The 12,375-nt window shown below is 37.2% G+C and overlaps 1 protein-coding gene across 6 annotated transcripts in view; it reads right to left on the reverse strand.

The window, feature by feature from the left end:
* Positions 1-248: 248 nt before the first annotated feature.
* The window catches only part of MAPK10 (mitogen-activated protein kinase 10), a 145,177-nt gene continuing 133,050 nt past the window's right edge, over positions 249-12,375 (reverse strand). For 4 of the 6 annotated variants that reach the window (XM_021710077.1, XM_021710075.1, XM_008053277.1 and 1 more), the window contains one exon: positions 249-5,346. In XM_021710077.1, coding sequence (XP_021565752.1) covers positions 5,204-5,346 — 143 coding nt within the window. In that variant the 3' untranslated portion in view covers positions 249-5,203. Of the gene's footprint in view, positions 5,352-12,375 lie in introns of all 6 variants that reach the window. The other 2 variants (XM_021710076.1, XM_008053279.2) reach the window with 2 other exon arrangements.

The following is a 12,375-nucleotide window of genomic DNA, read 5'->3' on the forward strand; positions in this document are numbered from 1 at the left end:
AATTAGAATAATTAGAAATTTGATAATTAACCAAGGAAATTTAACCCTTTTCTACTTACCTAACACTCCCAGAAAAGGATATTATTTTCTTTAATTGATTTTATACCTTAAAGGACACTTACTGAATTGTAGATATATAACTAGTATCCATAGACAGAAATGAAGATCATTTTTAGAAGAAACCAGTCTCAAATGAAAACACAGCATTTAACATGGTCGCATTCATATCATAGACTCTTGACTCAAGGTGAGAAATCAATCACTCCTTATTTCTTATTTATTCCCTGGCACAACCAGACCACACTACAGGTTTCTTTCACCATGTGAATAAAATCGTGTGAGACCCCTCAGAGCTACTGAGTGCATGCGACCCAAGACAACGAACAGCATAATAACCATTGTCAACAGGCAAACTCCAACAACATGTGGATTTGGATTTGGTTTTATGTTAAGTGAAGTAGATTTCCTCTGATTTTAATAATTCATAAAAAACAGAAATCACAATGTATTGACTCAGTATCCGCCGACAAAGCGTCTAAAGAAGCCAAAGTTCTCCCCCGATTCATCCTCTTGTTCCACAGAATTTTGAAAATAAAAGAAAACAATAAAAATGAAAGAGTGTGAGAAAGGACACAAAAATTACTTGAATGATTTCAAGCTCTTATTGAACATCACTAAGATTTCATTTTATCCATCAGGCTGACTGACCTTAGTTCTCACCACTAAGGCCTTGCAAAGAAACAGAACAAACATGGTTTCACTTTCCAAGGTGGGTCTAGAATTGTAAGGGAGCAAGTGAATGTGTGTGCGCATGTGTGTGTGCTTTAAGTCCATTTTATGAACACTGACACAGGACAATTCTCTTCATTGGTAATAATCTTTGGAGTCCAATCATGCAGAATAACAGGCAGGTGTAAGTTAGTTCTCATTGCAAGATGGACATGGCACATGGCAAGGTGAGCAGATAATCCTAGATACAGGGTGGGAGATTTGTTTCCATTAGAATATACTGGCCATCGGTCCCACATAATCAAAAGTTACATATACAGGAGTCTATATATATGAACAGAGGCCCCTCATTTGAGTTTGACTGACTAAAGTAACAGGTCAAAGTGAACCATTTTCAGATAGTTAAATAACTAAATGTCAAAGGAAAAACAAAATCTTACAGTTTAATCACCAGGAAAAGAACTAACATATCTATTTACATTGTAACTTTTTTTTGTTGATTTTACAGAAAGTAGTTTCCCTGCTTAATTTAATGGCATCTGTGGAAAATGATAAACTCTTACAACTAAAATGTGTGTTGGAAATTGTGAGTGGAAAATGGGATTTCTCTTTACACCCAAAGTGGCTGGGTGTAAATTTACTAGAGTGATGTTACTCGTCTCTGAGCTATGGAAGGTATATTTTTCAGCAAAGCTGACTGACAACATGCTTTACAGAGCATAATGCTTTTAAGATGGATTTTTATATGTTCAGAGATTTAAATATAAATAGATTTGGTATAATATTGGTTTTGCAATGAATATTTAAAATTCAAAATATCAGTTTTACTTTTTGTTTGTCCCCTGCTCCGACAGGTCATTAAAGGATTTAAATATTCTTGTCTATTCTATATGTTCCATTTGCCAAGGCCAATTTTCTGACTTATCAGTCAGCTGTTATTCATATTTTTAGCTAATATTTTGCTGATAATGATAACAGATTGAGAAAAATTATCCAGCTCCTTGGCCTCAAGTAAGTAGCCTACTCCAATTGGTGGGGATTGACCAGGCCCTTTTCCAACTGTGGGGTACATTCCTACAAAGCTCAGTCATCAGATTCTTGAAGATGAAAGATTAATATCAGTCTTTATTCCACAAGAGGAAACTCTGTCGTAAGGCCAAAGTCTCCCTTTTTAAAAGTGAACACTGACCCACAAAACACATAGAAAAATAGCGAAGACAAAGCTAGAGTGGTGGTGGCTTTGGCAAACTCTCACAACAATTGAATTATCCCTGCACATGGGTACATAGCCGTTCTTTCTGCAAATTACTACAAAAGATTGTATTAAGGGTCACTGCTAGTCCAAATGGCCCACAGGATGTGATGGCAGGTCCTCAGTGTGCAACTTCATGTTCTAAAATTAAAATGAGCACCAACCCTAGGCAGAACCTTCACTTTTTCCAGGAATTTGTCCAGTTGATTGACATTTCCCTACCTGAAAAGTAAGGACATCCTTGAGCAATAATAGGTAACTAAGAAAGAAATATTTGAAGTTTTTTTTTTAAAGAAAAGACTCATTACAGAACATAATATATTCTATGAATTTGATAATGACATAATCATCTATGAATTTGATAATGACATAATAAAGATATTATAATAATGTGAACCCAGGGTGGTGAAGGACTGGCGGGCTTTTACAGAAGCGATTCTCTTTGTTGTTCCATCATCTGTCTTGCATTGATCACCTAGTAAAGCTGATCCTGCAAGAACCAAATCCTTAGCTCTATTTGTAAATGACACTTAAATCCGAGGGATTTGTTCCGTTTTTCTCTTGTCCCTACGGGAGATTTGGCTAAAGGCAACCAGTTTCCAAGAGTCATACAACAGGAGATATAAGACTAGTTGAGTTTCTGGAAGGTGGCAATAGTGGGGGTGGAGGGGAGCATTGTCTAGTTTCTAGTTTTCGTCTGGTTGAATCTGAGTGAAAAAAAATCAACATTTCTGCAGACATGATAGATAGTCTACTGTCAAGCACTTCTAAGAAGCTGGCTAGAGACTTCCTTTTTGTGATGTCATCTTGGGACTGATAAAATTCGCTTTGTGACTCTTTCCTCTTCTCTGCACTTAATCCCATGTGGTAGAAAGCATGGAAGTGGAGAGGCTACAGATATATTGAGAGAAAAGTGCAGAGAAAAAAGATAAGAAAAGAATTAGGGACACAGAGAAGAGAGTTCAAACAAAACAAAACAAAACAAAAACCCCAGTAATATAACAGAAAGAAAAGTGAGGGGGCTTATGCAAATGAGGAGGCATTTTTAAATATCTAGTTGTCCACAGTATTAACCAAAAAAGAATGGTAGCAGGCTAAAGAAACTAGGCCATTTTTATTCCAGGGGACAAGCTGCACAAGCTAAAGTTCTTCTCTTTATTTTAAACAAATGACCTCTTGTACAGAATCCTATTGTGTGAAGCAATCCCAGAAATGGCAGCATTGCTGGCAATGGTGCTGGGTTGCAGTTCCCTGTTGACTCTATTGCTTGAAGAGAGACAGAGCTTCCCTGTTATTGTATTTAAGGCAGTTTTCAGAGCACTGGCATTTTTGTTTGCTCTGTTTTTGAGGGGATTCCATTTGTCAGTCATTTCACACTCACCAACCATCCCTTTCCTGCATTTCACTTCTTCTTCAGGTGAAACATCACCACATTGGTGAGCACCAGAATGGTCAGAGTGCAAATAACTGTGATGAACATGTCACCAAAGTAAGTAAGAAGGGAAGCCTGTACCTGGTACTAATTATTGCTGAGAAGTCATCTTGGAATTGCCTTGTTCATAACCAAGATATTTCACAGTGCCTCCTTAAGTGCTCAGGAAAGCACTTATGTAGAATTTAAGCTAAATTCAAGAGATTTTGCAAAACACTGACATTAATGCTTCATGGCTTTAAAGACAAACTCATATTGCTAAAGCTATTTAGCAGCAGTAACTTATAGGCAGAGTTATTGCTCTTGTACCTACTGCACTACAAAATTCAGATTATCAGCCCTTCTTCGATTGTTCAGACAAGAAAATAAATGAACATAAAACATCAGCCATATTAAGGAGTCAGGGAAACCACTGAGGAATAATAATGTCACTAGAGATATTTCCAGATGCTAACCTGAGGATCATCATGTGTTTTGGGGGTTTTATTTTTATTATTATTTTTAATTCCAAAAGAAGAAAGTAATATTATTTTCTCAAAATAAAATCTTGGCAGGGTATGAACCTGGGAAGCAACTCACACATGAAAATCACAACCTACAATCTAAAAGTAGTTTCAGTAGGCTCATTTTTCTGTTTAAGGAATCCATATGGAAGCAATTCCGCTCAGTTTCAGGGAAAGAGTCTTACCAACAACTATGTACACAATAACCTACCTCACCACCTGCCCCTTTTTCCAGTAGTCTTCTGTTACAATAGATCCTTTGGAAGTGACAAATGGGAATGGGATTAACCTCTAAAACATGCACACCTAGTATCTGGGCAATGACCTCTTTTCTGTCTTAGCTCACACGGCAATACTACTCTCTAGTCTCTTCTACTGCTCACTGTAAAAAAAAAAAGACTCTCAGCTTTTATTCCCAACTGCCTTCTAAAGGCCAAACCATTGAGTGCCTGAAAACTGTTACCCCCTCCCCCCACACTTTATATAAGCAGCACATGTTCTTTCTACAAATTGGTATACAGGTGCCATTTAATCAGTTCAAATTTGGAAGCTACATCTTCAAGGGTCCGAGAGAGCTCACTCCCCCCATAATTCCCCCCTTTACATGTTTTCTTATAAGACATACAGCTTAATCAATTAACAAACTAAACAGCTTATATACTGGCAATATATTACAGATGGGTTTATGTCAGAGTAATAGATCACATGAAATGGACCATGTGGTACCCCAGTGCATGATGTCTTGGTAGAGCCCTGAGGACACTGACAGTAGCATCTCTAAGTAAGTAGTGCTGTATGAATACAGACACATGCGGATCTGTATCTACATCCATCTGACTAGGCCAAGGAGCAGGTAGATGCAAGATAGAGACACACACATGCTGGTTGGGGCCACTGCACACCTTGTCATGCCATTTGAAAGGGCAGTTACAGGTCGCTGGTTTTGCAGCCATTGAAATTACACTTTATGGAAAAGGCTTCTCTAATTGTGTTTGGTTTGCTTTCTGTAGTAAGCATCAGTGGAAGAAGACCAAAGCAAGAGCAACTAGAAGTTAAATATACATTTGAGCTTAGCTGCAATACAGAACTCTGGGGAAGAAGCAGGCTGAAAGATTTGTTTCCATTTTAGGCTTGGATTCTCTCCCTTGCTGTTTTCTTGATGTTGCATGTCTACATCTGTGTGTGTGCGTGAGTGTCTGCATGTGTGTGTGTGTGTGCGTGTCTATGTGTATGTGTTCCATCACATCATCTCCTGAAGAACGCTGGATTTCGCAGGCAGGCGGCTAGTCACCTGCAACAACCCAGGGGTCCTGCCGAGGCTTCCAGGCTGCTGTCAGTGTCAGATGCCAGGGTCTGGTCGGTGGACATGGAGGAGATGTCGTTGACGGACGAAGAGGGAGGGAGACTCTCACTGCTGTTCACTGCTGCACCTGTGCTAAGAAAATGAAGACCAACATGACTAAATCTAGAACGAGACCCATCTCAATGACATTCAGCATGCCAGCATGGTCAAACACAACAGAGGGAGTCTTCTTCATCGTTTGCAAACCTTCTTAGAACAGCTGACCTTCTCTCCTCTATCTAGACATTTGGTTTCTCACTACACAAGACCAAGCTGACCTTATCTTTCATTACTACCCACCAGCCCACCACCTGGAGTCACAAGAAATGGACCATGTGGTTGCCCTGACAACGCCAAGGCCACAAACCAGTGTTACTTAGGAATGCAGCCGCTGGAGTGTTTTTTGTTCTGTTTTGTTTTTGTTTTTCCCCATCTCCTTGTTAAATCTTCCAAAAGTCCTCCTTCCTCAACCCCCAGACCACACTGTCTTTTAGTGCTGCTCCCACTTAGAGTCTGTTCTAAATGTGAATATACTTTGTTTGCTTTAAAAAAAAGAAAGAACAGCTGACACAGGGACTTATATTAGATGGGTAAAATCAAGACAAAACAATGCAGTCCCTCATCAGGAGGTATTCACAGCCTAGTGCAGTGTTTATCAAATTTCACTCTGTATTCAAAAATTACCTGTAATGCTTTTTTAGAAAACACACAAATATCCAGCCACACTTCCCATATCGTTACATAATTGGCCTTGAACGCAGCCAATGTGTTTGCATTTTTCAAAAGCTCCCTAGAGACTGTGTAGTCAGTCAAGGATTGAAAACCACTGGTTTATGAAGAAGACAGACAGATGAACGAAACCCTTTAATGTAGTGATCCAAACTTGGTTGCTTTTACTGCAAGGAGCTTTTAAAACAAACACATCTAAGTGTGCTATCCTAGAAATCTGAATTAATTGGAGACAACAGCTCTAGAAAAAGGAAAGTATGTAAAGTAAATATTATTACATAACCACTAATATGACATCAAACTTAAAAACCATATAAAAAAGCCAAATTACACTTGATGAAGTTATTGAAAAAGAATAGAAGACAGAGCACACAACGTTTGCCTATATTAACTATCCGGCTGACTTGCTTACCTAGGATCTTCTAATAGGATCTCTGAATTATTAACTTAGCTTAATTTGGAAGAAATTCTATGTTCTACAATAAGGAAATATAATGGTTTGGAAACTCTGAGAAGAGACTTGCTCATGGAAATTACTCAGTAAAGGCTTGCTGAGTTTCAACAGTGTTGAGAACAACAGAAGAAAGATGAGCCAAAAGCATCATGAAATATAATTAAACCACGGAGCCCTAGAAACAGTCAACTTACTTTTTCCTTTTTATATATTCTTTATACTCAGGCAATCCGAGTGGTAAAATAAGTGGAATAACAGCTCGTTATTAAAAATATCTGTAGTATAACCACCTGATAAAATAAGAGATGAGGAATTCTCACTAAAATGATATCTTATTTGAGCAAATACAGTGTGAGTGAACCTATTGATGAAAAATAACAAACCCAACATAGGTTACAATAATGTTATACATAGATCTAATAAATCAGAAAGACAAAATTAAACCATATTAAGGGAGTGCAGGGGTTAACATAATCTTTGTTCCTAAGGCAGATATATCTCGCCTGTGGAAAATGTGTGGTGAAAATTTAACAGTATCTAGAGAGGACACAAACGCCTAAACTACAAATTACATGTGTCCTACATGTATTTTTAAATCTTACTTGTTGATTGTAAATATGCTTAAGTAAACTATGCAAAATGTAAAAAAAAAAATACAGGAAAAAAGGTATGCACTGATCCTCAAATTAATGTTAAGAACTGTTAAGCATTTGGTATACTTATTTCCAGTCGTTTTGCTAGGAAGTTTCCCTAGTTGCGATCATTTAATATGAATTATTTTGTATCCTTATATTTTCATATACAGAAAAGCTTAGACATTTTTTGTGCTCTTTAAACCAAAAGAATCCATATTTCTTCATCTTAAATGTCTCTAGAAAAAGATTTTTTAAATCCTGTTGTTTTTGTCTTCTTGTAAATAAATACTCTCACAAGCAGAACAATGTGTAATATAAAGTTATCTGGCTTCAATTCATTCCTAATTTACCTAATTATATCCCTTGTAGATATTGTGCAGAGTCAATTCATTTCTTCTCATGACAAGATTTCATCTTCTGGAAGACAGTCCTTGATTCACTTACACAACCCAAATACCTAACTCTGTTTTCCCCCTGATTTTAGATTAAATTATGCCAGCATCCTTCATGCTCTTTCATTAAGTTCTGGTCTCTATAATTTAGCGTCACTTTGATGGACTTCTCTGAATGCTCTTCCGTTTTTACGCATTCTTATTAAAGGGTATAGATTACAACCAGACATGGGGCTCTAATAATGGTCCAATCAATTTGGGACCAGTAGAGTGAGATTGCTTTTTTCTTAGTGTCCATTCATCTCCTGGATGATATATCCCTATGCCCTGGATGGCTTTCAAATCATGCACTACTGCTTAGATTTAGTTTTGACTTGAGATATGCAATGATGCCCATATATCTTTTTGTAACAGCTTTATTAAGGTAAAATTCAGATATATAATTTAGAAATTTAATTTGTACAGCTCAGTGACTTTTAGCACATTCACAGCATTGTGCAGTCATCGCCATAATCGATTTCGCGGCATTTCATCATCCCTCCCCCAAAAATCTTTGTATTCCATTCCTCACCTTCTCTCTATCCCTAGGCAATGAGTAATCTACTTTTTGCTTCTAAAAAATGATCTATTGTTCTGGACATTTCATATAAATGAAAGTATGCTCTATGCACTCATTTGCGAATGGTCATTTTCTTTTTTCTTCTTCTTCTTCATTTTTCTTTTTTTTTATTTTTTATATTTTTGAGTTGGAGTCTCACTCTGTCGCCCAGACTGGAGTGCAGTGGCCACTCCCGACCACTGCAGCCTCAACCTGCTGGGCTCTGGCGATCCTTCCGCCTCAGCCTTCCAAGTAGCTGGAATTACAGGCATGCGCTACCACACCCGGCTGATTTTTTGATTTATTGTAGAGATGAGGTCTCGCCAAGTTGCCCAGGCGGGTCTCGAACGCTCGGGCTCAGGCAATCCACTCACCTCAGCCTCCCAAAGCGCAGGATTACAGGCTGAGCCACCGAGCATAATGTTTTCAAGTTTCAGCCATGTTGTAGCATCCATGAAGTATGTAACAGTACTTCATTTTTTTGTATGGTTGCAATAATGTTTTATTATGTAGATATATCACATTGTGTTTATCTATTTATTAGTTGATGGGCAATTGATGGACATTTAGTTTGTCTAAACTTTCTGGTTATTATGAGTAATGCTGTTATAAACATTTATGCACAAGTTTTGTGTGGATATATTTTCATTTCTCTTGGATACACACCTAGAAGTGGAATTGCTGAGTTATAGAGTAACTGTATGTTTATCATTTAAGGAACTGACAAAATGTTTTCTAAAGTGGGCATATCAGTTTCAATTCCTACCAGCAGTGTATGAGGATTCCAATTTCTGTACATTCTCACCAACACTTCTTATTATCTGCCTTTTTTATTATAGCCATCCTAGTTTGTGTGAAATAGTATCACATGGTGACTTGACTTGCATTTGCCTGGTGGCTAATGACATCTGTTTCATGTGATTGACAGTCATTTGTATATCTTCTTTGGAGAAAGTCTACTCAGATTCCTTAGACATTATTTTCTTTTTATTATTGAGTTATAAGAGCTCTTTATATAATCTGGGTCTAAGTCCCTTATCAGATATGATATTTTCAGATTTTTTTCCTATTCTTTTCACTTTCTGGAAGGCATCTTTCAAAGCACAAATGATATTAATTTTGATTAAGTTAGTGTTATCTTTTTTTTTTTTTCTTTAACACTTGTGCTTTGGGGGCTATATCTAGAAAACTATTTCCTAACCCAAGACCATGAAGACTTACTCCTATGTTTTTGTTCAAGAGTTTTATCATTTCAGATCTTACACCTAAGTCTGTGATCTATTTTGTGTTCATTTTTGTATATGGTGTGAGGTAAGGGTCCACCTTCATTCTTTTGCATGTGGATATCCAGCTGGTCCAGTACCGTTTATTAAAAAAGATTATTTTTTGCCCATGGAATATCTTGACATCCTTGTCAAAAATCAGTTGATCATAAATTTGAGGATTTGCATCTGGATTCTCAATTATATTACATTGACCTGTTTGTGTGTCTTCATGCAAGTAGCACACTGTCTTGAATACTGCAGGTTTGTAGTTTTGAAATCAGAAGGTACAAATCCTCCTACTGTGTTCTTTTTTTTTTTTTTTTTTTTTTTTGAGTTGGAGTCTCACTCTGTCGTCCAGACTGGAGTGCAGTGGCCGCTCCCGGCCACCGCAGCCTCGGCCTGCTGGGCTCCAGCGATCCTTCCGCCTCAGCCTTCCTAATAGCCGGAATTACAGGCATGCGCCACCACACCCAGCTGATTTTTTGATTTATTGTAAAGATGAGGTCTCACTGCCCAGGCGGGTCTCGAACCCGCGGGCTCAGGCAATTCACTCACCTCAGCCTCCCAAAGGCGCGGGATTACAGGCTGAGCCACCGAGCCCGGCCTGTGTTCTTTTGCAAGATTGCTTTGGCTATTCTGTGTCTCTTGCATTTCCATGTTAACTTTAAGATCAAATTGTCAATTTCTGCAAAAATGATAGCTATGATTTTGATAGGCATTAAGTTTAATCTGTAAGTCAATTTAGAGAGTGTCATCACCTTGACAATATTAACTCTTCTCATTCATAAACCATGAAATGTTTTTCCATTTATTTAGGTCTTTAATTTATTTCAACAATGTTTTGTAGTTTTCAGAGTACAATGTTTACACTTCTTCTGTTAAATGTATTGCCACATATTTTTATGCTAGTGTAAATGGAATTGTTTTCTAGTTATTGCTAGTATATAGAAATACAACTGATTTATTTTAATAAAAATTTTCAACATCAGTGAATTGAAAGTTAAACAGATGAAATGATGATCTATACATCTCATAAGTGTTATAATTAATCAAAGTGTCAGTGGAAGCAGAAAAAAATTGCTAGCATGCTTTATTTGAGTTTTGAGAATATAACCAACTTGAAAGTTTTAAAATAAAGTTTTGACACAATGCAACTCCCCCCCAAATATTCTAAAGTATCTTTACAAGACAGTTATGGTCTTCTCTTGGATAGGTTTTATTCCCTCCTATCCTAGCTGGAATTGATTAGGTAGACATGTCTTTATTGTCACAGTGAAATGATTCAAATAAGGGTAAGATAAGGCTTAACTGAGTTAAGCCTCCTTTATGGAAATACAATTTGATGTTTGTAAATAAACACAAACCCACAGAAATGGCAACTACAGAAATTACATGAAGAACACTGAAAATTTCCCCAGCAAAACACAAATTTACATCTATAAATAATACTAAATGAAGGCAGCAAAAGATGGAGTGGCTTTGAGTAAGTTCTTCAGAAACAGGCTGCAGGTTATGCTTATAAAATACACTGCAGGCTGGGCGCAGTGGCTCATTCCTGTAATCTCAGCACTCTGGGAGGTCAAAGTGGGAGGATTGCTTGAGCCTAGGAGTTCAAGACCAGCCTGGTGATATGGTGAGACCTCATCTCTATAAAAAATAAAATTAGCCAGACATGGTGGTGCACACCTATAGTCCCAGCTACTCAGGAGGTTGAAGCAGAAGGATATCCTGAGCCCAGGAAATCAAGGGGGTAGTGAGGCATGATCGTACCACTGCACTCCAGCCTAGGCAACAAAGTAAGACCCTGACTCAAAAAAATAAAATACACAGCATTCTTACTGCACTTATTTTAATAATCAGCGTATTTTAACACACTTTTGAAATATTCTGGGTGTCAAGCCATACAAATCAGCTTCTTACTATACACAAAGGGTACCAAAAAAGTGTATACACACTTTTTTAAATGTTATCTATGTATTACTTTTCAAGGTTTAATTAAATTACAGTAGCAATGTGTGTATGACGTTCACTCAATTGTGCTTCTGCCATTTTCTTTGACTGTCCTGCCTGTCGAATGGTGACACCAGAATCCAGTTGATTAACACCATCTTTTATGTGAATGTCATACTTAAAATGCGTATACATTTTTTTGGCAAGGCTTGTATATAGTTTTGTTGTATGATTATTCTTATTTCTATTCCCTTGGATTCTTTTTACTTCTTTCATTATATGTCTTTGTTTCTCCTGTCTTCCACAATGTCTACTGCTCAGCACAGAGTAAGCACTGAATTTAACAAAGTAGTATTGAGTATCTTTTATGTCTGCTCTTCCAGATAGGCTCTGTGAAGGAAACCCTGCTATTAAACTAGTGAACTTGTTAAGTTATTTTTGGCCAAAAGAAATCATTTGGTTGTAGTTGTCTGACTTCTTTGGTTCATCAGTGGGTTCCCTGTAATCCTTATCCTTATTCTCAGTGTTGGAATGACCCTGCCCTCTTATCAATGCTGAATGCAAATTATAATTAGTATTTAATTTCTCAAAGTTCAGAATCTGCCAAAGTTCTTGCCAACTGTATTTCTAGGGTTTCATAGACTATTGTTCCTGATTTTATACAGCACAAATTCATTATGAAAGGCCTTCTCTTTCAGCGCTTCCTTTGTACAATTCCCATGATGTCTGCTTATTTTATGGGAATAGTTCCTTTGTACAGAATGGTAGGTGAAATGGTAGAAGAATGATATGCCTTATCTGTGGCATACTAGCTTTTAGTGGCTTCTGAGAGACAATTATTAGCATTCATTCTTTATTAGCAGAATTCTTTCCAATTCTGCATTCATCGATGCCACATTAGTAGCTTAAAATTGGTCACAGTGAGAATATTTACACCATAGAAATGGGTAAGTGCTTCTAGTTAATTCTTTTTTTTTCTTTTAAAAATGATGGCTGTTCATAAAAAAGAACAAAATCATGAATTTTGCAGCAACCTGGATGGAACTAGAGTCTATAATACTGAGTGACCTCACACAGAAACAAAGATCAGAATA

The sequence above is a fragment of the Carlito syrichta genome, unplaced genomic scaffold, assembly GCF_000164805.1.
Source record: "Carlito syrichta isolate Samal-C Ts95f unplaced genomic scaffold, Tarsius_syrichta-2.0.1 Scaffold288018, whole genome shotgun sequence".
NCBI lineage: Eukaryota > Metazoa > Chordata > Mammalia > Primates > Tarsiidae > Carlito > Carlito syrichta.